The 27,500-nt window shown below is 46.3% G+C and overlaps 4 protein-coding genes across 8 annotated transcripts in view; 1 reads left to right on the top strand and 3 right to left on the bottom strand.

Moving 5' to 3' along the window:
• The window catches only part of LOC115179509 (rhodopsin kinase), a 10,726-nt gene extending 5,831 nt beyond the window's left edge, over nt 1-4,895 (bottom strand). The window contains exons 1-4 of the mRNA XM_029741100.1: nt 3,832-4,895; nt 982-1,109; nt 374-531; nt 148-231 (exon numbers count right to left, since the gene is read on the bottom strand). Of these exons, the coding sequence (XP_029596960.1) occupies nt 148-231; nt 374-531; nt 982-1,109; nt 3,832-4,533 (1,072 nt within the window). The 5' untranslated portion in view covers nt 4,534-4,895. The remainder of the gene's footprint in view (nt 1-147; nt 232-373; nt 532-981; nt 1,110-3,831) is intronic.
• Nucleotides 4,896-6,858: 1,963 nt separating this feature from the next.
• Nucleotides 6,859-14,871, top strand: LOC115179540 (potassium-transporting ATPase subunit beta). Its single transcript, XM_029741161.1, has 7 exons — nt 6,859-7,339; nt 10,077-10,205; nt 10,935-11,048; nt 11,552-11,751; nt 11,898-11,960; nt 12,122-12,214; nt 14,005-14,871. The coding sequence occupies exons 1-7, from the start codon at nt 7,228-7,230 to the stop codon at nt 14,161-14,163; spliced, it is 870 nt and encodes a 289-aa protein (XP_029597021.1). The 5' UTR covers nt 6,859-7,227; the 3' UTR covers nt 14,164-14,871.
• LOC115179527 (transcription factor Dp-1) lies at nt 14,787-25,527 on the bottom strand. 4 transcript variants are annotated; one of them, XM_029741140.1, is made up of 12 exons: nt 25,376-25,527; nt 23,912-23,994; nt 23,178-23,244; nt 22,422-22,525; nt 21,356-21,477; nt 18,649-18,820; nt 18,325-18,471; nt 17,603-17,671; nt 17,312-17,463; nt 16,820-16,986; nt 16,405-16,483; nt 14,787-16,184 (listed from the first exon to the last, which is right to left on the bottom strand). In XM_029741140.1, exons 2-12 carry the CDS (start codon nt 23,921-23,923, stop codon nt 16,049-16,051), a joined length of 1,227 nt encoding a protein of 408 aa, XP_029597000.1. In that variant the 5' UTR covers nt 23,924-23,994; nt 25,376-25,527; the 3' UTR covers nt 14,787-16,048. The 4 variants fall into 4 exon arrangements, with proteins under 4 accessions (XP_029597000.1, XP_029596999.1, XP_029597003.1 ...); XM_029741139.1 differs by having other exon boundaries at nt 25,347-25,515; XM_029741143.1 differs by lacking the exon at nt 25,376-25,527 and adding an exon at nt 24,999-25,017.
• A 142-nt stretch (nt 25,528-25,669) lies between these two features.
• The window catches only part of LOC115179498 (transmembrane and coiled-coil domain-containing protein 3), a 38,975-nt gene continuing 37,144 nt past the window's right edge, over nt 25,670-27,500 (bottom strand). Inside the window, exon 14 of one of the 2 annotated variants that reach the window (XM_029741059.1) lies at nt 25,670-26,761. In XM_029741059.1, the coding sequence (XP_029596919.1) occupies nt 26,615-26,761 (147 nt within the window). In that variant the 3' untranslated portion in view covers nt 25,670-26,614. Of the gene's footprint in view, nt 26,762-27,120; nt 27,154-27,500 lie in introns of those variants that run through there. The other variant, XR_003872912.1, reaches the window with a different exon arrangement.

Raw genomic sequence — 27,500 nt, forward strand, 5'->3', positions numbered from 1 at the left:
GTCAGGGACACTACAGTGAGTTGTCAGGGACACTACAGTGAGTTGTCAGGGACACTACAGTGAGTTGTCAGGGACAGTACAGTGAGTTGTCAGGGACAGTACAGTGAGTTGTACTGTACAGGTGAGTTAAGGGAAGTGGTAGTGTACCTGGAGTCCCAGCGTAGCCTTTGATATTTGTCTGGTTGTCCTCCAGCTCCACGGCCAGACCAAGGTCAGAGATACGCACGTTACCTGAGACAGAGAGCAAACATCAAGACCACAATGTCAAACACACCTCCAACAAACGTCAGAGATATTGTTAGCAGCCCAGAGTACGTCAGTGTCGACCCATGTCCTGTGTAAAGTGTGTGTGTGTGTGTGTGTGTGTGTGTACCTTCATTATCCAACAACACATTCTCAGGTTTGAGGTCTCTGTAGATGATTCTCTTCTGGTGGAGGTGCTCCATACCCTGTATGATCTGAGCTGTGTAGAAACAGGCCCTCTGCTCATCAAACCCTGGGTTGTTCTCATCCACATTGTAGATATGATACCTGACCGTAGATTAGATTAGATTGATGTTTACAAGAGGACATTCTAACCTCAGATCACGCATGACATACACAAACCACATAGAAACACAACAGGAAACACAGCAGGAAATAAACAACCCAACCAATAGAAGCAAGCTATTTTACCTCAGGTCTCCTCCCTCCCCACACCCACCCAATAGGAGGAAGCTATCTTACCTCAGGTCTCCTCCCTCCCCACACCCACCCAATAGGAGCAAGCTATCTTACCTCAGGTCTCCTCCCTCCCCACACCCACCCAATAGGAGCAAGCTATCTTACCTCAGGTCTCCTTCCTCCCTACACCCACCCAATAGGAGCAAGCTATCTTACCTCAGGTCTCCTCCCTCCCCACACCCACCCAATAGGAGCAAGCTATTTTACCTCAGGTCTCCTCCCTCCCCACACCCACCCAATAGGAGCAAGCTATTTTACCTCAAGTCTCCTCCATTCATGATGGTCATGACCAGACAGAGCTCAGTCTTGGTCTGGAAGGCGTAGGCCAGCGACACGATGAACCTGCTGTGGACACGTGCCAGAATTCTCTTCTCCACCATCGCCCCCTAGTGGACCGGAGGGGAAAGGCACCCTATTCCTTATATAGTGCACTACATTTGACCAGGGCTCATAGGGCTCATAAGGGCTCATTGGGCTCTGGTCAAATGTATTGCACTATATAGGGAATAGGGTGCCATTATATAGGGAATAGGGTTCCATTATATAGGGAATAGGGTTCCATTATATAGGGAATAGGGTGCCATTTGGGCCAAAGCCTGTGTCTAAGGTCAGCACAGGACAGGCTGCAAGGTCCATCAGTTCATTCACATTACACAAGACAACCACATACTTATACGTAAGCATGTGTGATAACAGGCACATACACACACGCCCAATACCCATAGCAGGGAGGGATCTGCTCCATTTACAAACATGGCAGAGTTGGCACGTGCTGAATAAGGAGCTCAATAATCATTGTAATGCTGCAGGTAGGGGCTTATCACTGATTATATCATGGAAGACAGACACTCTCCACAGCTCCTCTGGTTCCTGCATTGGCACTTCACTGAGCGATTAATGTCACTTCATATCCACGAGTGATTTGACAGTCCAAAGTCAGTCCAGAGTCCACACACTGTGTTTCCCTGGTGGACATCAGTGTGTAAACCAGCTGCCACTGTGGCCTAGAGGAATAGCTGGACCCCTGGGGTATTTCAATGAAATAACACTTGTATTTCATGTCAACTCTAATCATTGCCACTGCCCTGCCCCAATATATCTCAATGTCCCCTGTTCGTTCAGTTCCACTCCAGACAGACCCTTACCCCTCACTGCCCAGAACGACTACAGTCCAACACTTACATTCATCTTACTGGAGACTACTGCACTATACTACTCACTCACACACACACACACACACACACACACACACACACACACACACACACACACACACACACACACACACACACACACACACACACACACACACACACACACACACACACACACACACACACACACCACTGCCCAGACCACTCCTCAAGTCTATTTGTGGCATAGAACAAATCTACAGGGATGATCCTACATGGCACCCTATTCCCTATGAAGGGCCCTACTTTTCACCTTGGCCCATAGGGATTTACAGGGAGTGGGGTGCTATTTGTGATGCAACCTCAGAGGAAGACATTTGGAAGGTGTGTTGTTGGGTAATAGTCCTGAATGAGGTTCTTATGTAGTGTGAAATCCCTGTGATAATCTGAAGAGCTGTGACATTCTGCTGAAGGTCAAGGCTGAGGGATATGTACTCTCCTGTGTGTGTGTGTGCTCTCCTATGTACTAACACCTGTGTGTGTGTGTGCTCTCCTATGTACTAACACCTGTGTGTGTGTGTGTGTGCTCTCCTATGTACTAACACCTGTGTGTGTGTGTGTGCTCTCCTATGTACTAACACCTGTGTGTGTGTGCTCTCCTATGTACTAACACCTGTGTGTGTGTGCTCTCCTATGTACTAACACCTGTGTGTGTGTGCTCTCCTATGTACTAACACCTGTGTGTGTGCTCTCCTATGTACTAACACCTGTGTGTGTGTGTGTGCTCTCCTATGTACTAACACCTGTGTGTGTGTGCTCTCCTATGTACTAACACCTGTGTGTGTGTGCTCTCCTATGTACTAACACCTGTGTGTGTGTGCTCTCCTATGTACTAACACCTGTGTGTGTGTGCTCTCCTATGTACTAACACCTGTGTGTGTGTGTGCTCTCCTATGTACTAACACCTGTGTGTGTGTGCTCTCCTATGTACTAACACCTGTGTGTGTGTGCTCTCCTATGTACTAACACCTGTGTGTGTGTGTGTGCTCTCCTATGTACTAACACCTGTGTGTGTGTGTGTGTTCTCCTATGTACTAACACCTGTGTGTGTGTGTGTGCTCTCCTATGTACTAACACCTGTGTGTGTGTGCTCTCCTATGTACTAACACCTGTGTGTGTGTGTGTGCTCTCCTATGTACTAACACCTGTGTGTGTGTGTGCTCTCCTATGTACTAACACCTGTGTGTGTGTGTGCTCTCCTATGTACTAACACCTGTGTGTGTGTGCTCTCCTATGTACTAACACCTGTGTGTGTGTGTGTGTGCTCTCCTATGTACTAACACCTGTGTGTGTGTGTGCTCTCCTATGTATTAACACCTGTGTGTGTGTGTGCTCTCCTATGTACTAACACCTGTGTGTGTGTGTGTGCTCTCCTATGTATTAACACCTGTGTGTGTGTGCTCTCCTATGTACTAACACCTGTGTGTGTGTGTGTGCTCTCCTATGTATTAACACCTGTGTGTGTGTGCTCTCCTATGTACTAACGTAAGTCTGTTCCGTAATCAGCCCTCCTCCACTAAGCATTGCTTATCCTGGACAGATGCTTTGGATAAGTTGTGTTACGAGTGGTATTCATCGTACCCAAAACACAAACTTTATTAATTAAACTGTGAACTCTCTTTTGTCCGTCACACGCTTCTCTCTCTCTCTTTATCTCTTACCTCTTTAAAGTGACTTCCTCAGAGCTCTCACACCAAACTCACATGTACTGAAACCAACACCTAACCCTAATGTCTTACAACACACATCTCGTATCAACCCATCAACTGACACATAGCCATTTCCCTCCATGAACTACACTTCCCATCAGGCACTCCTTCCTCTATTCCAATGGCAACCAATTTTGCCCTCCATTTTAGAAGTGAACTACAAACTCCACTATATATAGTAGTAATACAGGTCTTCTGTCTCTCACCTCATATCCTTTCCTCTTCTTCAGCCTCTTCTTGTTGAGCTTCTTGCAGGCGTACAGTTTCCCCGTGGCCTTCATCGAGGTGGCGTGTACCTCCCCGAAGCCCCCCTTCCCAAGGACACGGAAGTCCATGAACCAGTCCTCTCCCGTGGGCTGCATCTCCAGCCACTTCCACTGGAGGAACCTCTTCAGGTGCATGCTGTCCAGGTAGAAGGTGTAAGGGACCTCCTTGAGGAAGTCCAGTACGCTGGTCAGAGTCTCGATGAACAGATCGTCTCCGGCCTCCGCGTACTTCTCCTTCACCTTGGTGATGTCGTTCTCCGGCAGGAAGGGGCAGAAGTGTTTGGCGCTTGGCTCCATGTAGCGAGAGAGCATCTTGGAGGCCTTCTTAATGCGGTCCTGGTCCTCGGCCTGGTTGTACTCCTCCACGTCCTTCCACAGGCGGCAGGGGCCTTTGTATTCGTTGTTGGCCTCCAGGAACTCCTGGAACAGACGCTTGCCGATGGGCTGCTCCACGCAGGCGGTCTGGAAGCCCAGGTCCAGTGTCTCCCTGAGGCCCTCGCACACCGTGATGTGAGGCAGCTTCAGGCGGGCGTGGTACTTCTTGTCCCGGTTGGCGGACGGGTTGGCCGTGCCGTCGAAACTCCCGCGCGCCGAGATGTAGGCCGAGTTGGCCACCACCGTTGTCAGGCTGCCCATATCCATGGCGATGAAGGATGGAGGCAGAAACAAAGAGAGAGAAATAAAGAGAGAGAGAAACAGAAGAGAAGCGCCGAGCTCCACTGGGAAACAGATCAGGAGAGGGAGTGAGAAAAGCCCCAGACAACTCCTCTCGTCGTGGACACGGAGAGAAGAAGAGGGGGAGAGGAAAGGAGGAGAAGAGAAGGACAGGCCGGATGACCAAAATGTTCACGGGAAATGAAAGGATTAGAGTTTCCCCCAGACTGTAGTGATTCAGTAGAGAGCAGAGGGGTGATCTGTCTGTCTGTCTGTACCCCTGGAGCGCAGGATGCAGAGAGAGAGAGAGAGAGAGAGACACACAGGGAGCACTGATTCCCCTTACTGGGACCGGAGCAAACCTGAGACTGAGAGTTAAGCCCCTGCAACGCACACACGCACACACATTCTCACATAACAGAGATCTGTCTGACTCAACACCTTTGTGTTCAGAGTTTATCCACTAACTCTATAATACCTTCCTTCCACTGCTACTGTGTTAAACCATGAGGAGGACAATAGGATGGAGAGGGAGAGAGAGAGAGGGAGAGAAAGAGAGAGAGATGGAAAGGGAGAGAGAGATATGGAGAGGGGGAGAGAGAGAGAAAGAGAAAGAGAGAGAGGGAGAGTGAGAGAAAGAGAGAGAGGGAGAGTGAGAGAAAGAGAGAGATATAAGAAAAGAGTCAGAGTGGTAGCATTCATAAAAATGGTAGGTGATCCATGTCTATGGAATGGTAGGTGATCCAGGTCTATGGAATGGTAGGTGATCCAGGTCTATGGAATGGTAGGTAATCCAGGTCTATGGAATGGTAGGTGATCCATGTCTATGGAATGGTAGGTAATCCAGGTCTATGGAATGGTAGGGGATCCATGTCTATGGAATGGTAGGTAATCCAGGTCTATGGAATGGTAGGTGATCCAGGTCTATGGAATGGTAGGGGATCCATGTCTATGGAATGGTAGGTGATCCAGGTCTATGGAGGGGTAGGTGATCCATGTCTATGGAATGGTAGGTGATCCAGGTCTATGGAATGGTAGGTGATCCAGGTCTATGGAATGGTAGGTGATCCAGGTCTATGGAATGGTAGGTGATCCAGGTCTATGGAATGGTAGGTGATCCATGTCTATGGAGGGGTAGGTAATCCAGGTCTATGGAATGGTAGGTAATCCAGGTCTATGGAATGGTAGGTGATCCAGGTCTATGGAATGGTAGGTGATCCAGGTCTATGGAATGGTAGGTGATCCATGTCTATGGAATGGTAGGTGATCCATGTCTATGGAATGGTAGGTGATCCATGTCTATGGAATGGTAGGTGATCCAGGTCTGTGGAATGGTAGGTGATCCATGTCTATGGAATGGTAGGTGATCCAGGTCTATGGAATGGTAGGTGATCCATGTCTATGGAATGGTAGGTGATCCAGGTCTATGGAATGGTAGGTGATCCATGTCTATGGATTGGTAGAGAATTAATATAGAACATTATCACCGTTGAAATGTTCCCAGTGGTTTCTGACAATGTGTTCATGTCACCATTTCACAAAGCAGTTGACTAAAGTGTGGCCATTGTAGTTTCAATAAAAAAGCAGCATAATCATGATTTTAGAAGACATCCCATAATTCCATGGCAGCTCCATGGACATATCATGCAGTTACAGAGGAGTAGAGTATCACACCAAGGTCCTGGACATATCATGCAGTTACAGAGCAGTAGAGTATCACACCAAGGTCCTGGACATATCATGCAGTTACAGAGCAGTAGAGTATCACACCAAGGTCCTGGACATATCATGCAGTTACAGAGCAGTAGAGTATCACACCAAGGTCCCTGGACATATCATGTAGTTACAGAGCAGTAGAGTATCACACCAAGGTCCTGGACATATCATGCAGTTACAGAGGAGTAGAGTATCACACCAAGGTCCTGGACATATCATGCAGTTACAGAGCAGTAGAGTATCACACCAAGGTCCTGGACATATCATGCAGTTACAGAGCAGTAGAGTATCACACCAAGGTCCTGGACATATCATGTAGTTACAGAGCAGTAGAGTATCACACCAAGGTCCTGGACATATCATGCAGTTACAGAGCAGTAGAGTATCACACCAAGGTCCTGGACATATCATGCAGTTACAGAGGAGTAGAGTATCACACCAAGGTCACACAGCCTTCTTGGGTTCTGTTTGAGCAGCGAACACAGGGGATGTTGGGTGAGGTGTAGCTCACAGCATGGTTGGCCCTGCCCCGTCTCTGTCTGGCCCTACACCCGGAGGCTGCCCTTATCACCACATATAAAAGTCTAGTCCAAGGGTACGCAGTCACATAGTGTAGGTCACACCACAGAGAGAGAGAGAGAGAGAGCTTGGAGAGCAGCTGGACAGTAGTATAACTAGGAAGACAACAGTAGTACAGTATTAGAATACAGGCTGAGAGAAACAGGCACACAGGCACAGAGACAAAACAGCACAGTAAAAAACCCAAAAAGCAAAGGAACCGAGGAGAGAGGGACGGAGGAAATAAAAGAAGACAAGTCCTACAGTAGGTTTCTCTCATACACCATAACTAGGTGAGGAGTGAAGCCAGGTTGCCAGATTGTGAAGAGGTATCCCTCCTCCCTGTACAGCATCTCTCCACATCTCCCACTGGTCTCTCCTGGTGTATCTGGATCCTAGCCCACCAACATGGCGACCCTGAAGGAGAAGAGGACGTGTGGCCAGCGGTGTGAGGACTTCGGTCGCTTTGTGTGGAACTCAGACACTGGGACCATGTTCGGAAGAACACCTGAGAAATGGGGTATGTACTGCAGAGTGGGAAAGGTGTGTGATTGTGTGGTATGTGTGTGTGTGTGATTGTGTGTGTGTGTGTGTATGTGTGTGTGTGTGTGTGTGTGTGTGTGTGTGTGTGTGTGTGTGTGTGTGTGTGTGTGTGTGTGTGTGTGTGTGTGTGTGTGTGTGTGTGTGTGTTTGTCTGAGTTGGTAAAGAAGCTGTTGGTGGTTTGTTGGAGTATATGCAATATTCAGACTTAATTAAAACACTCATCTAGACTGACTCCATGAGATTAATGCACAAGTGACCCAAGTGTACAGACCTCACACCTGACTTTGCTGTGTCCTTTGGATATCAGTGTGTGTAGTGTTATATCAGTGTGTGTAGTGTTATATCAGTGTGTGTAGTGTTATATCAGTGTGTGTAGTGTTATATCAGTGTGTGTAGTGTTATTTCAGTGTGTGTAGTGTTATTTCAGTGTGTGTAGTGTTATATCAGTGTGTAGTGTTATATCAGTGTGTGTAGTGTTATATCAGTGTGTGTAGTGTTATTTCAGTGTGTGTAGTGTTATATCAGTGTGTGTAGTGTTATATCAGTGTGTAGTGTTATATCAGTGTGTGTAGTGTTATATCAGTGTGTGTAGTGTTATTTCAGTGTGTGTAGTGTTATATCAGTGTGTAGTGTTATATCAGTGTGTGTAGTGTTATATCAGTGTGTGTAGTGTTATATCAGTGTGTGTAGTGTTATATCAGTGTGTGTAGTGTTATATCAGTGTGTGTAGTGTTATATCAGTGTGTGTAGTGTTATATCAGTGTGTTATATCAGTGTGTAGTGTTATTTCAGTGTGTGTAGTGTTATATCAGTGTGTAGTGTTATATCAGTGTGTGTAGTGTTATATCAGTGTGTGTAGTGTTATATCAGTGTGTAGTGTTATATCAGTGTGTGTAGTGTTATATCAGTGTGTGTAGTGTTATTTCAGTGTGTGTAGTGTTATATCAGTGTGTGTAGTGTTATATCAGTGTGTAGTGTTATATCAGTGTGTGTATGTTTAATCATGTGTGTAGTGTTATTTCAGTGTGTGTAGTGTTATATCAGTGTGTAGTGTTATATCAGTGTGTGTAGTGTTATATCAGTGTGTGTAGTGTTATATCAGTGTGTGTAGTGTTATATCAGTGTGTTATATCAGTGTGTAGTGTTATTTCAGTGTGTGTAGTGTTATATCAGTGTGTAGTGTATATCAGTGTGTGTAGTGTTATATCAGTGGTAGTGTTATATCAGTGTGTTAGTGTTATATCAGTGTGTGTAGTGTTATATCAGTGTGTGTAGTGTTATATCGTGTGTGTAGTGTTATATCAGTGTGTGTAGTGTTATTTTCAGTGTGTGTAGTGTTATATCAGTGTGTGTAGTGTTATATCAGTGTGTGTAGTGTTATATCAGTGTGTGTAGTGTTATATCAGTGTGTGTAGTGTTATATCAGTGTGTGTAGTGTTATATCAGTGTGTGTAGTGTTATATCAGTAGTGTTATATCAGTGTGTGTAGTGTTATATCAGTGTGTGTAGTGTTATATCAGTGTGTGTAGTGTTATTTCAGTGTGTGTAGTGTTATATCAGTGTGTAGTGTTATATCAGTGTGTGTAGTGTTATATCAGTGTGTAGTGTTATATCAGTGTGTGTAGTGTTATTTCAGTGTGTGTAGTGTTATTTCAGTGTGTGTAGTGTTATTTCAGTGTGTGTAGTGTTATATCAGTGTGTGTAGTGTTATATCAGTGTGTGTAGTGTTATTTCAGTGTGTGTAGTGTTATATCAGTGTGTGTAGTGTTATTTCAGTGTGTGTAGTGTTATATCAGTGTGTGTAGTGTTATATCAGTGTGTGTAGTGTTATATCAGTGTGTGTAGTGTTATATCAGTGTGTAGTGTTATATCAGTGTGTGTAGTGTTATATCAGTGTGTGTAGTGTTATTTCAGTGTGTGTAGTGTTATATCAGTGTGTGTAGTGTTATATCAGTGTGTGTAGTGTTATTTCAGTGTGTGGACATTAGATTGAAGAGAGAGCAGTTTGACTGATAAGCTGGTTGGTTTGTGAGGGAGAATTCTCCCTCTGACCTCTGGACGATCTCACATTTAGATAAACCACAGCTCTCGCCCATAGAGGGCACCTTGGCCAGTAGGCTAGTCAGTCAGTCATAAAGACACATTGGACATTCAATGGGAAATACAGGTTTAAGCTACTAACTACAACCAGACCACAGACAGGCAAAGAGGTGCAGACTCCTTACTAACCAAGACCTATTATCATCGTTGTTGAATGCAGCCAGGCAAGAGAAGCTGGTTAAAGCAGGAACAGACTGACTGACTGACTCTCTCTCTCTCTCTCACTCACTCTCTCTGTCTCTCTCTCTCTCTCTCTCTCTGTCTCACTCTCTCTCACTCTCTCTCTCACTCTCTCTCCCACTCTCTCTCTCTTTCTGTCTCTCGCTCTCTCACTCTCTCTGTCTGTCTGTCTCACTCTATGTCCCTCTCTCTCTCTCCCCCTCCTCTCTCTCTCCCCCCTCCTCTCTCTCCCCTCCTCACTCTCTCTCTGTCTGTCCCTATCTCTCTCCCCCCCTCCTCTCTCTCTGTCTCTCTCTCTCCCCTCCTCTCTCTCTGTCCCTCTCTCTCTCCCCTCCTCTCTCTCTGTCCCTCTCTATCTCTCTCACTCTCTCTCTGTCTCTCTCTGTCCCTCTCTCTCTTTCCCCCCCCTCCTCTCTCCCTCTCTCTCTTGTAGTGTACATCAGTCTGTACTATGTAGCGTTCTATGTGATAATGACTGGCCTGTTCTCTCTGGCCATCTGGACTCTGATGTATACCCTGGACCCCTACACTCCAGACTACCAGGACCGCTTAACATCACCAGGTAACAACTGAGATGGAAAACTGTGTCCCAAATGGCACCCTACTATTCCCTATATAGTGCACTACTTTAGACCAGGACCCTATTCCCTATATAGTGCACTACTTTAGACCAGGACCCTATTCCCTATATAGTGCACTACTTTAGACCAGGACCCTATTCCCTACATAGTGCACTACTTTAGACCAGGACCCTATTCCCTATATAGTGCACTACTTTAGACCAGGACCCTATTCCCTACATAGTGCACTACTTTAGACCAGGACCCATAGATTCAGCCCATTAGTAAAAATGTCCCTTCACTATTCACTGTTTACTATTTACTGTTTACCATTTATTGCTCCTGTAAAGAAGTACATATTGTCCCTTGCGTCCTTCACCCTCCCCTCTATCTCCTTCTGGCCCCTCCCCTCTATCTCCTTCTCTTTCTGGCCCCCCCCCGCTCTCTGTCTAGCCCCTCCCCTCTATCTCCTTCTCTTTCTGGCCCCCCCCCGCTCTCTGTCTAGCCCCTCTCTCTGTCTCCCCCCTCTCTCTGTCTCCCCCCTCTCTCTGTCTCCCCCCTCTTTCTCTCCCTCTCCCCTCTCACACTCTCTTTCTCTTCCCGCTCTCTCACAGTCGCTCTCTTTCTCTCCCCCCCCCTCCCCCTCTCCCCCTATCTCTGTAGTTCATACAGTCTGTGACCATATCTGGGATGGTGTCGGCTGACCTCTGCGTTTGTGTGTGTGTGTGTAGGGGTGATGGTCTGGCCACCTACATACATTGAGGAGGATGTAGTACTCAGCTACAACATGTCTGATAAAGCCAGCCAGAGGAAGATGTCCAACTGCCTCAGCAACTTCCTCAAACGTCAGTGTCCAATATGGCACCCTATGTAGTGGACTCCTGTTGTCCAGAACTGAGGGTGCCATCCCATTTCAGACTTCATCAGTCAATTATCTCAAACTAACCTACTACAGTTGCTAGTCAATGCTTTGACCTCCCTGGATCACAAATCATTAAACCCTCCTTTTTTCCCTCTCTCACCCTCTCTATTTTTCTCCCTCTGTCTCTCTCCCTCCCTCTCTATTTTTGTCCCTCTCTATCCCCTCTACCTCTCTGTCTGACTCCTCTCTCTGTCCCCTCTACCTCTCTGTCCCCTCTACCTCTGTCTGACTCCTCTCTCTGTCCCCTCTACCTCTCTGTCTGACTCCTCTCTCTGTCCCCTCTACCTCTCTGTCTGACTCTTCTCTGTCCCCTCTACCTCTGTCTGACTCCTCTCTCTGTCCCCTCTACCTCTCTGTCTGACTCCTCTCTCTGTCCCCTCTCCCTCTCTGTCCCCTCTACCTCTCTGTCTGACTCCTCTCTCTCAGCCTACAATGACACGTCTCAACAGTATAACCATAACTGCACCCGGGGACAGTACTTCAGACAGGAGAAGTTTGAGGCTCCACACCATACCAAGTACTCCTGCCGCTTCACCCAGAGCATGCTGGGACGCTGCTCCGGCCTGGACGAGCCCACGTTCGGCTATAACGGCACCATGCCCTGCGTCATCATCAAGATGAACAGGGTGCGTTCACAGTCACAAACCAGCTGGAAATATTACATTATGTTATGCACATGACATTTACAACAAGTGGGGATGTTATAAAACATTATAATACATTTATAACACATTAGGAAATTGCACTGATATGCATGATGTTTCTAACCCAGATCATCAACTTCCTGCCCAACAACGGGACTGGCATGGCTCCTCATTTGAACTGCACTATACTGGTGAGTATAAACCAAGATGGCTACTCAACACCAAAGCCGTATATTTATATAGAAATAAATCTGTGACTCTGCTCAACATGGCTGCCCAGGAAGACAGTTTCTCAGAACATTATATCTAGTCTGCCAACAGTATTTAATGGATGGTTGGTGTGTGTGCGCAGAGCGGCCATGATAACATAGACATGATCGAGTACTTCCCCACCAACGGAACCTTCGACTTATCCTACTTCCCATACTACGGCAAGCTGGCTCAGGTAACCACGACAACTGTCTTCTTCTCTCTATGGAACTAATGTTGTTTTGTGAAACTCAATGCATGGTTTACTTACACCTGGGGTGTATTCATTTGTCGAAATCCATTGCAAAACGTTTTGCATTGTAATCCATTTACCATTAAATGTAGGAATCTAACGTAAGCAAAAAGAGCAAAACGGAACAAACCGGGGAAGGATATACCTGAATTTGTCCAATACAAACTCATTTTCACAGGAAAAACACTGCCCCATTTGGGGTAAACGGTTTCCTTTCGCAAAAAAATCAGACTAATGGATACACCCGTGTATTGATTTACAACAATGTATATACAGTTCATTCAGAAAGTATTTAGACCCCTTGACTTTTTCCACATTTTGTTACGTTACAGCCCGTAATGACAAAGCAAAAACAGTTTAAAAAATGTTGCAGCCCGGAAATATCACATTTCCATAAGTATTCAGACCCTTTACTCAGTACTTTGTTGAAGCACCTTTGGAAGCGATTACAGCCTCGAGTCTTCTTGGGTATGATGCTACAAGCTTGGCACACCTGTATTTGGGGAGTTTCTCCCATTCTACTCTGCAGATCCTCTCAAGCTGTCAGGTTGGATGGGGAGCATCGCTACACAGCTATTTTCAGAATTCTCCAGAGATGTTAGATCAGGTTTAAGTCTGGGCTCAGAGACTTGTCTTGAAGCCACTCCTGCATTGTCTTGGCTGTGTGTTTAGGGTTGTTGTCTTGTTGGAAGGTGAACCTTCACCCCAGTCTGAGGTCCTGAGCACTCTGGAGCAAGTTTTCATCAAGGATCTCTGTACTTCGTTCCGTTCATCTTTGCCTTGATCCTGACTAGTCTTCCAGTCCCTGCCACTGGAAAACCTCCCAACAGCATGATACTACTACCACCATGCTTCACCGTAGGGATGGTGCCAGGTTTCCTCCAGACCAAAGACTTCAATCTTGGTTTCATCAGACCAGAGAATCTTGTTTCTCATGAACTGAGACAAAGGAGCTCTGTCAGAGTGACCATTGGGTTCTTGGTCACCTCCCTGACCAAGGCCCTTCTCCCTCGATTGCTCAGTTTGGCCGGGTGGCCAGCTCTAGGAAGAGTCTTGGTGTTTCCAAACTTCTTCCATTTAAGAATGACGGAGGCCACTGTGTTATTGGGGACCTTCAAAGGTAGACATATGTTGGCACCCTTCCCGAGATCTGTGCCTTGACACAATCCTGTCTCGGAGCTCTTCGGACAATTCCTTCGACCTCAGGGCTTGGTTTTTGCCCTGACGTACACCGTCAACTGTGGGACCTTCTATGGACAGGTGTGTGCCTTTCCAAATCATGTTCAGTCAATTGAATTTATCACAGGTGGATTCCAATCAATTGTAGAAACATCTCAAGGATGATCGATGGAAACAGGATGCACATGAGTTCAATTTCGAATCTCATAGCAAAGGGTCTGAATACTTATGTAAATAATGGTATTTGTTTTTTATTTTTAATACAATTTGCAGAGATTTCTAAAAATCTGTTTTCGCTTTGTCATTATGGGGTATTGTGTGTAGATTGCCGAGGATAAAAAAACAAACAAAAAAAACATTTTAGAATAAAACTTGGAAAAGTCAAGGAGTCTGAATACTTTCCGAAGGCACTTTATCATAGAGTTTGACAGCGAGCACATCTTTGCTATAATTGTTAAAAACAAGCATTGTGGCAGTTGGTCCCTCTATCCAACTCTATGTCTAAACATGATTGGTATGAACCATGAACCCTCTCTTGGTCTCCCTCCACACAGCCCACCTACGTTAACCCTCTAGTGGCTGTGAAGTTCCACCTGGTCAAAGAGAGGGAGGCTAAGATCCAGTGTCGTGTGGTGGCCCACAACATCGCCTATCAAGACTCATACGAACCATACCAGGGGAAGGTGGTCTTCCTGCTCAAGGCTCTGAAATAATAGATTTTACTAGACAAGCCGGCAATCCAACCATCTAGGTCCTAACCATGGTCAGAGCCATAGAATTGGGTAGTGTTCCTCATCTTTGCAATTATGACATTTGTGACAGAATGGGGGCCGCAGTTGAGGGCTTTCTCCATTTTAAAAAGTTGTCTGTGGGAAGATATCAATTGATATCTTCATAATTTCTTTAAGTATTTCCTTAACCCATAGAAATTCCCACCCAGTTTGAGCCATCTATCCAACTCTATGATCCCGACCAAGACAATCTGGAAACCCATGAAAAAGGAGAGCTGCACACGAGCTCATATGCAATAATTGAATAAGCAGTGGTTGGACAGACAAGCTGTCTTCATCAGGGTATGATGGTAATTCAGTTACTGCATCCGAGGTCCTAGAGAGGCTCTCCTTCTCTTTGTCCTACTCTGCTAGCCAGCACCTCCAGATTTCATCTGGAAACCCAACCATCCCTATCCAAACAGTGGTTTTATATGGCTTCTAGGAAGGGTATTTAACATGTAGTTAACTGAGTGCTGCTCGTACAACCAAGACATTACCTATGCATTGTATCATAATGAAACCAGAAATATTAAACATGTATTAAAATCCATAAAGACAATAAGTTCAAACACCCTCTATATTTATTCTCTATAATTTCCAAACTCATTAGATAACAGAAAGAAATAAAGGTACGCCTATTGCAGAGTCGACATTTTGTTCAGTTTTACAAAAGTTCCTTGGGGGGGGGGGGGGTCATTGTAGTGGACTCCCCTATTTTGGCTTTTGACACAATCCTGAAGTCTTGAGCTTGTTTCTACCCTATGAACAGCTCCATCCTCCCCAAAGTTCAGTTCATTGATAATATGCAGCTACTTCACTCTGGGTGTCGTTCATTAAGTAGAGCATTGAGACATTTCAGTACGTTTTGTCTCAATGGGCTGCCTGCCAGCCAGGCAGAGAACCACTTCTAATTTACAACAACGTTCTCTTGACTCCAACTCTGAGATGATGAACATGGTCACCTTGCTTTGAGAGGGGATGGGTGGCCTTGTCTCCTCTACCGTCACACACAGGGACATTTGGCCTCTGCTGTCTGTAGGTATTCACAGTGACACACAGGGCCAAGTGACCATCCAAAAACACATTCTGACCAATCTTGAAAATAGCTGCCAGAAGGAAGTCACACACACAAAATAAGAAAATATTACTACAAATAAGTAAAGTACAAAACACACACTCTCCCCTAGGTGCTGTATAGGAAGTAATTTCACTGTCATGTCATTGACTGACACCACTACTGTTCATAATGTTAAATACTGTAATACAGTCAAACAAGGCAGATCTCAGGTTTCTGGAGGGAATCTTTCTGTGGCCGTATATCAGTTCACTCAAGAACAAAAAAAAATGTTTGGCATGAGAAAGCTCCCATTTCCTGTAACGGGGAGGCGGGCTAAAGAGGAGCACGTCGTGGAGATTACACTCACAGCAATCACAGCATCAGAAGGAGAAAAAATAAATTAATCCCACAAAAGGCATTATACAGGCACAGTGTCCTTGGCAGCAAAGACTACATTTCCCAGAAGGCCATTGCGTTGGTGAGTTCTGTGCATTCTGAAGGCAGCTGAGGAAGGAGAAGCAGGGGCCTCCTCGTAGATAGCTTGGTGGGGTGGAGGGAAGGCCTGAGATGGAGCTGGAGGAAGGGAGAGAGACTTGTTCATGGGACATGGGCTGCATGCATTCCAAATGGCACGATTCCCTATACAGTGCACTACTTCTGTGCCAATATGGCCCTGGTCAAAAGTAGTTCAGTATATTGGGAATAGGAAGCCATTTGGAACACAGCTGGTGAGTCAGACTGGGCTGTTAGAGTTGGTTGTGTGAGAAACTACTGATTTAAATCATCGTCGTCGTAGTCTTCGTCATCCTCTTCCTCATCTGCCATGTAGGACACGGGGGTGTGGCCTCGCGAGCCGCTGTAGTGTGAGTCGTTGGAAATGGACGCCACCGTGCCATCGGCGCTACTGAATATACAGCAGGAAACAGAAGATGGAATTAGTTAAGACCTTCCTGTTACATCACTTCCTGTTTATTAAAAAAAGAGCTCAGAAAGAAAGAGACCATAGAGTTGGATAGAGGGCACACTTGAAACAAAGCCTGTTTTAGCATGGGAAGCGCCACCGAGAGCTTCCACCCTCCAGATAGGTAAATGAGCTCTGAAGTACATCTCTATAGAAGACTCACCTTGTGTGACGGCGTCCTCCTCCGTTTGTAGACGAGGCTCCTGTGATGTAGACGTTGCTTATTGGACCCGTGGCCATTTCTGAAGGGGAAAAAATTAGAATAAAAGACGCCATTTCTACAGCCTCCTTTACACACTCCCAGCCCAAGTATATCAGGCTGAATAGGGTGTCCTGTGGGAGCCAGCCATACTGACCTGTAACATAGGGCTCCAGGGTGCCCTGTGGGAGCCAGCCATACTGACCTGTAACATAGGGCTCCAGGGTGCCCTGTGGGAGCCAGCCATACTGACCTGTAACATAGGGCTCCAGGGCTCTGGGCACCAGGGTGCCCTGTGGGAGCCAGCCATACTGACCTGTAACATAGGGCTCCAGGGCTCTGGGCACCAGGGTGCCCTGTGGGAGCCAGCCATACTGACCTGTAACATAGGGCTCCAGGGCTCTGGGCACCAGGGTGCGTGCTTCCTTCAGGTCCTCTGGTGAACAGTGGCCCACTTCCAGACCACAGGCCAGCCCCATTCTCTTCAACACCTCAATGTCATCATGGATCTCAAACATGTTGTCAAAGTTGAACAGGTACTCAAACCTGTAGGGGGGCGGAGGCAGGAGGGAGAGGGGGGGGAGGCGAGGGACGGAGGAGGGAGGAGAGGACGGAGGGAGGAGTGGGGGGGGGGCGGAGACAGGAGACGGAGGCAGGAGAGGGGGGACGGAGGCAGGAGAGGGGGGATGGAGGCAGGAGAGGGGCAGGAGGCAGAGACAGGTATGATTAGATGAGGTTTGGTGTTGAATTTGAAATCACTCCCATGCTGCACACCAAGGAGTCTCAAAGGGAGTTGGGACATGCAAGAATATAATACACAGGAGTGAAACAGGACCAGTGTAATTGTGTTCCAGAGTCTCTGGTCTCTTACTTGTCGTTGGAGATGCTGCAGTCGATGACGGTTCTCTTGGAGGTGTTGATGATGATGAAGGGCAGGTTGATGACAGAGTTTGGGGGTGGAGCCCTGCCCGCTTGCTGCTCCGCTGCACGATTACGCTGCACCAGGCGCTTGAACGCTATTTGCTGCACCGAGACATTCACACAATGTTGAGATACCGCTCAGTCAACGTTGAGATGACATTCAGGCAACGTTGAAGCCACCAGCAAGACAGCGTGAGCGTCTTTAATAGGGGTGTATGTTCCCACAGCGGAGGGTGTTTACCTGTAGAATGAGCTCCTGAAGCTGAGACTGTTTCTGTTTGATCCTCTCCAGTCGTCTCTCTCTCTCCACCTGACCATGATAGGAATACATCAGGCTACAGGTGTCTGTCTCTTACCCCCCTGATCTCTGACCCCCCCCCTGATCTCTTACCTCCAGGCTCTGACCCCCCCCCTGATCTCTTACCTCCAGGCTCTGACCCCCCCCTGATCTCTTACCTCCAGGCTCTGACCCCCCCCTGATCTCTTACCTCCAGGCTCTGACCCCCCCCTGATCTCTTACCTCCAGGCTCTGCCCCCCCCCTGATCTCTTACCTCCAGGCTCTGACCCCCCCTGATCTCTTACCTCCAGGCTCTGACCCCCCCTGATCTCTTACCTCCAGGCTCTGACCCCCCCTGATCTCTTCCCTCCAGGCTCTGACCCCCCCTGATCTCTTACCTCCAGGCTCTGACCCCCCCTGATCTCTTACCTCCAGGCTCTGACCCCCCCCTGATCTCTTACCTCCAGGCTCTGACCCCCCCCTGATCTCTTACCTCCAGGCTCTGACCCCCCCCTGATCTCTTACCTCCAGGCTCTGACCCCCCCCTGATCTCTTACCTCCAGGCTCTGACCCCCCCCTGATCTCTTACCTCCAGGCTCTGACCCCCCCCTGATCTCTTACCTCCAGGCTCTGACCCCCCCCTGATCTCTTACCTCCAGGCTCTGACCCCCCCCTGATCTCTTACCTCCAGGCTCTGACACTCCTGGGCTGAGTTGGTGGGCAGGCCGATCCACCTGATCTCTTTCTTCTCTTTAGAGATGATGTTCATGGCCATGAGCACGTTGAGCGCGTCGTACACACGCCGTCGGATGTTCTTCTGGTCGTAGGAATGCTGAGGGGGAGAGAGAGAGAGGTGTCCCAAATGGCTCCCTACTCCCTTTATAGTGCACTAATTCTGACTAGGGCCCATAGGGCTGTACAGAACCTGTGCATCTTCAACTCGGATTGGGCTATTTGTTGTACGGATGAAACCCTGGTCTGATGGTTTTTGATTGGCTGTGTGTCTCACCGAGTCGCCGGGCGAGAGGAGGGTGTCGTTGGCGCTGAACTCTGCCACGAGCTCGTCAGCCACCTCATTGTAGGTAGTTACTCCCTTCTTCTGCACCTTCTCACACACCTTCATGGAGAAATGCCTAAGTCCCTTCCCGTTCTTATCCCCCTTCTTACCAGTACCACGCTTCCTGGAACACAACCACAGCAGGAGTCAGAGAGGAGAAGACAGTCAGAGAGGAGAAGACAGTCAGAGAGGAGAAGACAGTCAGAGAGGAGAAGACAGTCAGAGAGGAGAAGACAGTCAGAGCAGGAGTTAGAGAGGAGAAGACAGTCAGAGCAGGAGTTAGAGAGGAGAAGACAGTCAGAGCAGGAGTTAGAGAGGAGAAGACAGTCAGAGCAGGAGTTAGAGAGGAGAAGACAGTCAGAGCAGGAGTCAGAGAGGAGAAGACAGTCAGAGCAGGAGTTAGAGAGGAGAAGACAGTCAGAGCAGGAGTTAGAGAGGAGAAGACAGTCAGAGCAGGAGTTAGAGAGGAGAAGACAGTCAGAGCAGGAGTTAGAGAGGAGAAGACAGTCAGAGCAGGAGTTAGAGAGGAGAAGACAGTCAGGGCAGGAATAAGAGAGGAGAAGACAGTCAAGGCAGGAATAAGAGAGGAGAAGACAGTCAGAGCAGGAATAAGAGAGGAGAAGACAGTCAGAGCAGGAATAAGAGAGGAGAAGACAGTCAGAGCAGGAGTTAGAGAGGAGAAGACAGTCAGCAGGAATAAGAGAGGAGAAGACAGTCAGGAATAAGAGAGAAGACAGTCAGAGCAGGAGTTGAGATAGGTTACTGAACTATTTGCACTGGGTGTGATACATCTTGGTGATCTAGTACTCTACTATTTAACAAGGTCCAGTCACACATTTCCCAGATGGCAATGGTTCAGATGGATATTGGCATTTATCGTGACCCCAAACTGTTCCCAAATCGAACCATGTGCATTGTACTATTACAACTCAACAGCAGTAAGTTGCAAGCCAGACTGACTGAGGGTCGGGACCTGTGGTCGGGACCTGTGGTCCCTTCTAACCCCGGCCAGACCCTTCTAACCCCGGCCAGACACTAACATCTGTCCCTGACCTCTATCAGCCAGTTGAGTATGGCTGATGGAGAGAGACTAGGAACAGAGAAGTTCCTTCAGAAAGTATTCACACCTCTTGTTGTGTCACTGATCTACACACACTACCCCATCCTGTCAAAGTGGAATGATGTTTTTACAAATGCTTACAAATTCATTAAATGAAAAGCTCAAATGTCTTGAGTCAATAAGTATTCAACCCTTTTGTTATGGCAAACCTAAATACATTTAGAAGTAAAAATGGACTTAAGTCACATAAGTGAGCAATCATAGTGTTTAACATTTTTAAATGACTACCTCATCTCTGTACCTCACACATACAATTATCTGTAATGTCCCTTAGTCGAGCAGTGAATTTCAAACACAGATTCAACCAAAGACCAGGGAGGTTTTCCAATGGTTTGCAAAGAAGGGAACCTATAGGTTAAAAACAGACATTGAATATCCCGTTGAGCATTGTGCAGTTCTTCCTCACACTGTGGATGATGTATCAATACAACAATATACAGGCGTCCTTCCTAACTCGGAGAGGAAGACAACCGCTCAGAGATTTCACCACGGTGACGGTAAAACAGCGGAATGTCTGACAGGACAAAACTCAGGATGGATCAACAACATTGAAGTTACATCACTAACATAAATAGTGAAAAGCCTGTACAGAACAAATATTCTAAAACATGCATCCTGTTTGCAATAAGGCACTAAAGCAATAAAGAAAAAATGTGGCAAAGAAATTCACTTTTTGTCCTAAATACAAAGTGTAATGTTAGGGGCAAATCCAACGCTACACTGATTACCACTTGATATTTTCAAGCATGGTGGCAGCTGCGTCATGTTATGGGTATGCTTGTCGTCGGCAAGGACTAGGGAGTTTAGGATAAAAATAAAATACAGCTATAAGCACTGGCAAAATCCTAGAGGAAAACCTAGTTTGCTTTCCACCAGACACTGGGAGACAAATTCACCTTTCAGCAGGACAATAACCTAAAACACAAGGCCAAATATACACTTGAGTTGCTTACCAAGACATTGAACGTTCCTGAGTGGCCTAGTAACAGTTGCCGTAGATCTTCAAGATTTAAGTTGAGACTTGAAAATGGCTGTCTAGCGATGAACAACCACCAACTTGACAGAGCTTGAAGAATTTTTTAAAGAACAAAATGGGCAAATATTGTACAATCCAGGTGTGCAAAGCGCTTACAGACTCATTACCCAGAAAGACTCACAGCTGTAATCTCTGCCAAAGGTGATTGTAACATGTATTGACTTGGTTGAATAATTACCCAATCAAGATATAGCGGTTTTATTTTCCATTAAAAAAAAAAAAAATTGAAATTATTTTCCCACTTTTACAGAGTATTTTGTGTAGATCGTTGACAAAAAGCAACAATTAAATCCAAACGTAATCCCAATTTGTAACAAATCTTGGAAAAAGTCCAAGGGTGTGAATACTTCAATGTTCTGACATGTCAATCTCTTAACGAGAGAGAACTTTCCCAAGAAGTCAGCCAGCCTCCTTGCTGAGAATTGACCTAAAGCTGACCCAAACGACGAGGTGACCATGACCAGCATGAGGAGTGTTTGTATACCATTGTGTATGTGTCTTACCCGGTGGACCAGGGAGAGGCATCAGGGGGCTGGCTCTGTGGTCTGTATTGGGTACTGGGTGTGTGAGGGCTGCCCATCACTAACCCCCCTGACCCACTGGGCCTCTGAGGAGTACCCATCACCTGAGACAGAGGGAGGGACAGTTACTATGCAGACAGAACTTTAAAAAAAGCAATAAATGAAAGAAATGAAAATGTATGCGCTTCTTTCGAAGCAGTGAGGAGCGATCTATATAGCATCTATCTACACCATACTAGAAGCTATGGAGGCTAGCCAGATCAACATATCATGGCTGGGGTCTAGATCTCTCTATAGATCTAGGGTTTCTATGTCTATGCATCTCTAGCTGAACCCTGAGCTCTGGGGCTTGTCTCATTAATAGGATGATCATGTTGATGAGGAGTTCTTATTATAATCCTGCTGACTGAAGGGTTTGTGATCAGCTTATGTACACAGGTCACACACACACAGGTCACACACAGGTACGCAGGTCACACACACGTCACACAGGTACGCAGGTCACACACACAGGTCACACAGGTACGCAGGTCACACACACAGGTCACACACGTCACACAGGTACGCAGGTCACACACAGGTACGCAGGTCACACACAGGTACGCAGGTCACACACAGGTACGCAGGTCACACACAGGTACGCAGGTCACACACAGGTACGCAGGTCACACAGGTCACACACACACACAGGTCACACACACACACAGGTCACACAGGTACGCAGGTCACACACACACAGGTACGCAGGTCACACACACACAGGCACGCAGGTCACACACACACAGGCACGCAGGTCACACACACACAGGTCACACACAGGTCACACACACAGGTCACACACAGGTCACCCTGCCTTGTTCAAAGTTAGTATGAAGGCTTTATCGCCACGGAGACATGGGAAGCCCAGTGCTTCCCTAGTAGTAGCAGAGGAGGAGAGGGGCCCTCAGACAGGAGGAGGAGAGGGGCCCTCAGACAGGAGGAGGAGAGGGGCCCTCAGACAGGAGATCTTAGAAATGAGGCTGTTACTAGTGGTAGTGTTGTGTCTCACCATGTGTGGGGCGATGTTGACGTTGGAGGGCCCCAGGGTTTTGGGAAGCAGTTGTTTCCCCACAGAGAGGGACTGTGGGTGGACTGTCACCAGGGACAGGACACCTGGAGGGACAGGAACACTGTTATAACACCAGGGGTGCATCCCAAATGGCACCCCATTCCCTATATAGTGCATTACTTGAGATTGGGTTGTTACGGTACCAGTATCATCACACCAGATTATCCATTGTGGAAAAAAAGAAAAAATAATTTAGACTGAACTCCATAGTCGTGTGTGTGTGTAATATATATTTATAAAAAACTGCTTTATGTAAAATTGTGGGTGCTATAGTTTACTTAATAAATAAAGACTCCCAGGTGACAACATAATGCTGTTGGTTTCTAACGTAAGGACAGTTTTTCTCAAGAAATTAAAACTGCTTCATGTTTTGTTTCCTTGCCACAGAAGTATCGCGACACTGGTATCTTGACAACCCTAATTGAGAATCACCCCAAGCTCCCTGGAATCCCTTACAACTTGATTGGTCAGAGAGAAGGTCTCATTAGGGACAACACTGCCCTCCTCTGTTAGAGTCACAGCCTACCATCAACTCCCATCCTGCAGGAGTAGCGGCTGATTATCATCATGCTTCTAGCGTTTCTCTAGTACTGCCACCCTTGTCCAAGTCTTACTCCTCCATGCCAGTGTTCACCAGTGTGCAGTCCACCTATATTAAAATAACTGGGGGAAACCCTGAGTGCTGTGGCTACCTACCTTTGCTGGGACTGAGGTTCTGGTTGTAGAAAACCTTCATCTCTCCGTTGGCACCGATCACAGCCGCCTAAAGACCACAATGTTCTGTTATGGCCACACCACCACACTGTCGCCATGGAAACACCAGGAGCTACAAACTTCTCTAGATTGTCTTCTCCTCACTAGTTGGCTTTATACTAGTCTGGAGCAAGGAGGTGCTGCTGGACTGAGGTCAATGGATTACTAAATGTGTTTACTGTGAGTGTGTTGCTCCATTTCCATGGCAACCTTTGAGTGAACAATTGAGCATCAATCTGTGTACACTTTAGAGTTTGAGTACCTCCGCGACCATCTTGAACTGTGTAGGTGGGTGGACACTAGTCCAGTGTTTCCCAAATCATGGAGCATAAACCACTAGTTACTATGAATGGAAGGAGATGGTCAAGTAATGTTTGAAGTTGTTTGTCGGATGATAATCGCACAACAGCAAGCAACTAAATCAGGAAGTATCAACCACCACTTGGTATGGTGAGACCCACCACTGCTAAATCAGGAAGTTGATAAGGTCTTCAAAGCAACTTAGCCTGTACCACTCAAACCACAAAGGGAAGTTAATCAATCTAGTTGTTCTTCCCTGAAGCAATGATCTACAACTGGATGTGGATGGTAAAAAAAAAAGAAAAAAGTTCCACTATAGAAATAGTACTCATTCTAATTGTATGGGTTGCACACTATAACTCTAGCCCAGAACTCACATCCATTGCCATGATATCAGCTCCTATGGGTGGGAGATGAAGTCTTCTAGAAGGTTTCTTTGGGATGTTCAGCAATTGCTTCCCTACAGCAAAATATGGGAGGGAGGGGAGCCTTTAGTTCAGTGTTATAAAACTGTAGGATTGTAGAAGAAATGCAGAATGGACATTTAATGCAGATGGGCTAAACATTCTGTTTAACTTGTTTTACAAAGGTTGGAATAGGCTGGCTATATCCTCTGAGGGATTCAAACCACAACACTCCACTAGGCCGCATGGAAGCTTTGAAAACAACTTGGTTTCAACATACAACATCAATCGGTCTCCACACTCAGTTATTGCCAACTATGGGCCATTGAGAACAGAACATAGGCCTAACCGCGTAAATACAACAATGAACGACAGAAGGTTCCCATAGCCGGACAGGGGAAGCACAACAGCAGCTATCTGGATCCAGAAGCTGACTACGCATTACTCAACATGCAATCATACATGTTTTGCAGCTTGGGCTAGATATATTTAGCAAGAAAGTTAGGTGAACCACCATTGTGTATGTTTAAAACACGAGTATTAACAACCATCAACTAGTTACCACGACCGTTCTCACTCGTTATTCTTGATCCGCAACTCCCAGATGAGGTCGAAATTAACCTCCAAACAGGAAACTAGCTAAAACTAACGTTAGCGAAGCAAACATAAACTAGCAAGTTATGACAAACGTTTCAGACTCTGAGATCAAAGATTTTCAATTAGTTAGTTACCTGCATCTTTACAAAGACAGACAGTAATTGAACGAATGACTTGTAGCAATTTCAGTCAAGATGGTTGCTTGGCAAGCATGACAGATGGCTAGCATGTTGTTTGTCCTAAAGTTAGCACGCAGCATGCTAGTTCGTTCTCCCTATCGACACAAGCTATTTATTAGCTAACGTTAGCTCATCGCAACGACAGGAGTTTTTTGAATTAATAGCCAGTCAACTAACGTTAAGGTAATAGTTTGCTAAAACCGCTTTTCGGTTAGACATTCATTAGTAACTAACGTAACGATGATGTGGACAATAGTATTTTATTTACGGTAGAGTGCACTCACTAGCGAACGTTAACTACCTGCTAGCTAGAAGCCGAGTCAGCCATTTTTGTAGCCAGCTAGCTAAAAATTAAGCGAATATATTTAACGTGTCGTACTGCTGGCAGGATAAGTTCGCTACCGTACCCATGGGTAGGAATGTGATTGAATGACACGCCTCAATTCAAACTTATTTTGCTTAGCTAAAAGACTTCAAATGGCCTCTGCATTTGTTCGATTGCGTTAGGTGCAATAGTTGTACATTTGATGGACAGCGACGTTAGCTAACGTAAGCGAGTTAACTACTTCTACTCCACTGAAACTGAAACCCAGCGAAATAAACGTAATTGCTCAGCGTACAAATGTAACTACCTCTTCTACTTCATCAATAAATCAATTACGTTGAAAGAATGAAAGCCACTTTTCTGATTTATCTCCGAGTCAGCTGTTAGCATTTGTCCCCAAACTCCGACAGATCTCCGGCTGCTGAGCTTCCAGAGTTGTGCGACCAACTAAGCACTCCAAACTGAGCTTGGCGGTGTCTGAAATGTGAAAGAAACTATTGGACACGCACAATGTAAACGTCATCACGCGGGAAGCATAGACCACACCCACAGAACGATATCAAAACATTTCATTGGACGAGACAGACAATATTCAAATATACATTATCAAAATAAGACATCCCCTCCCGAACCAATAAACCAATCTTTTAATAAATAAGTGCATATTCCAACATTTTTTAATTACATAATGTACAACATTTTGTATTTTGTTGAATATTAAACAAACTCCAACCTAACACAATGTAAAATGGGAATGTTTTGTTCTTGGAATGACCCCCTTATTTCCATTGTAACGTTTATACATAATCTAACTATAACTGGCCTAATAAATACAATATCTTTATTTCTCCCTTACATGATGTATTAGCAGGAAGTCTTCTAGTTGTAGTAGTTTTCCTCCAGGCAGGCTACAGTACAGTACACCATACAAACAGAATAAGATCATCGAGCCATTATCATATAAAACAGTCACTGAAACATAAGAAAAATAAACATTTTAGAGCATTAGATGCCATAGGAGTGCAATAACGCATACATACATGTAAAGCCCTGACATAAACAACCCATACATACAGTTTCTATATGTCCGTGTTTGTTAGAACACAGACTTTACAGTATCAGCTTGACATTCAAACATACTAAATGGAAAGTTGAACTGTTAACCTTGGCCTATGTCTTTCTCCCAGGTTTGGTCCTGATGAAACTGATCTTTATGCAACCCCAGACTAATAATATTCCCTTGAACGGAATATGTCATCACCAACAATGTGACGTCACAAACCAAAATGGTATTCTCATCAGGGATCCCTCCATAACTACTGTAGGACGTGAGTGGAGGAATGACAGTCAAGACAACAATGAGTACATGTAAACCATTCTACAATGATCGCATCTCAAATGGCACCCTATTCGTTATATAGTGCACTACTTTAGATCAGGGCTCTATGTAGGGAACAGGGTGCCATTTTGGATGCAACCAATGACCCAAAGATAATGGGTCATTACTATTTTCTCCATGGAAAGAGGGAGAATGACCTTTGATCCTTTGGCCCTTTTGCAGGGCCCCTATGGGCTTCAGTCTGCTGGGTGTAGCAGCAGCGGGGGCGGGCGGGCGAGCGTCTTGCGTTCGGCTCGAGGGACCCACTTGTGTGTGGCGGCTCTCCACAACACCGGAGCCAGCAGGAGACTCAGAGTGGTGACACTGAGAACCAGCAGGTACACCTGGGGAAGAAGAGGACAGAGTGGTGACACTGAGAACCAGCAGGTACACCTGGGGAAGAAGAGGACAGAGTGGTGACACTGAGAACCAGCAGGTACACCTGGGGAAGAAGAGGACAGAGTGGTGACACTGAGAACCAGCAGGTACACCTGGGGAAGAAGAGGACAGAGTGGTGACACTGAGAACCAGCAGGTACACCTGGGGAAGAAGAGGACAGAGTGGTGACACTGAGAACCAGCAGGTACACCTGGGGAAGAAGAGGACAGAGTGGTGACACTGAGAACCAGCAGGTACACCCGGGGAAGAAGAGGACAGAGTGGTGACACTGAGAACCAGCAGGTACACCTGGGGAAGAAGAGGACAGAGTGGTGACACTGAGAACCAGCAGGTACACCTGGGGAAGAAGAGGCCAGTAGTATACTAGATCCTGTATGCATTCATCTTGCAATTGCCATAAGCATCTTCAAGTAGTGTCTAGGGGTAGTGGTTAGGGGTAGTGTCTCAGCCTCCAGTATTTATGCTGCAATAGTTTATGTGTCGGGGGGCTAGGGTCAGTCTGTCACATCTGGAATATTTCTCTTGTCTTTTCCGGTGTCCTGTGTGAATTTAAATATGCTCTCTCTAATTCTCTCTCTCTCTTTCTTTCTTTCTTTCTCTCTCTCGGAGGACCTGAGCCCTAGGACCATGCCTCAGGATTACCTGGCTTGATGACTCCTTGCTGTCCCCAGTTCACCTGGCCGT

Source organism: Salmo trutta, chromosome 39 (assembly GCF_901001165.1).
Source record: "Salmo trutta chromosome 39, fSalTru1.1, whole genome shotgun sequence".
In the NCBI taxonomy this organism is placed as follows: Eukaryota; Metazoa; Chordata; class Actinopteri; order Salmoniformes; family Salmonidae; genus Salmo; species Salmo trutta.

Coding starts and splice junctions, on each gene's coding strand:
- LOC115179540 (XM_029741161.1), top strand. CDS start 7,228: ATGGCGACCCTGAAGGAGAAGAGGACGTGTGGCCAGCGGTGTGAGGAC. Junction 10,206..10,934: donor GGACCGCTTAACATCACCAG/GTAACAACTGAG, acceptor GTGTGTGTGTAG/GGGTGATGGTCTGGCCACCT. Junction 12,215..14,004: donor ACTACGGCAAGCTGGCTCAG/GTAACCACGACA, acceptor CCCTCCACACAG/CCCACCTACGTTAACCCTCT.
- LOC115179527 (XM_029741140.1), bottom strand. Junction 18,821..21,355: donor GCCTCTCCCTGGTCCACCGG/GTAAGACACATA, acceptor GTTGTGTTCCAG/GAAGCGTGGTACTGGTAAGA. Junction 17,672..18,324: donor AGGAGTGTCAGAGCCTGGAG/GTAAGAGATCAG, acceptor TATCATGGTCAG/GTGGAGAGAGAGAGACGACT.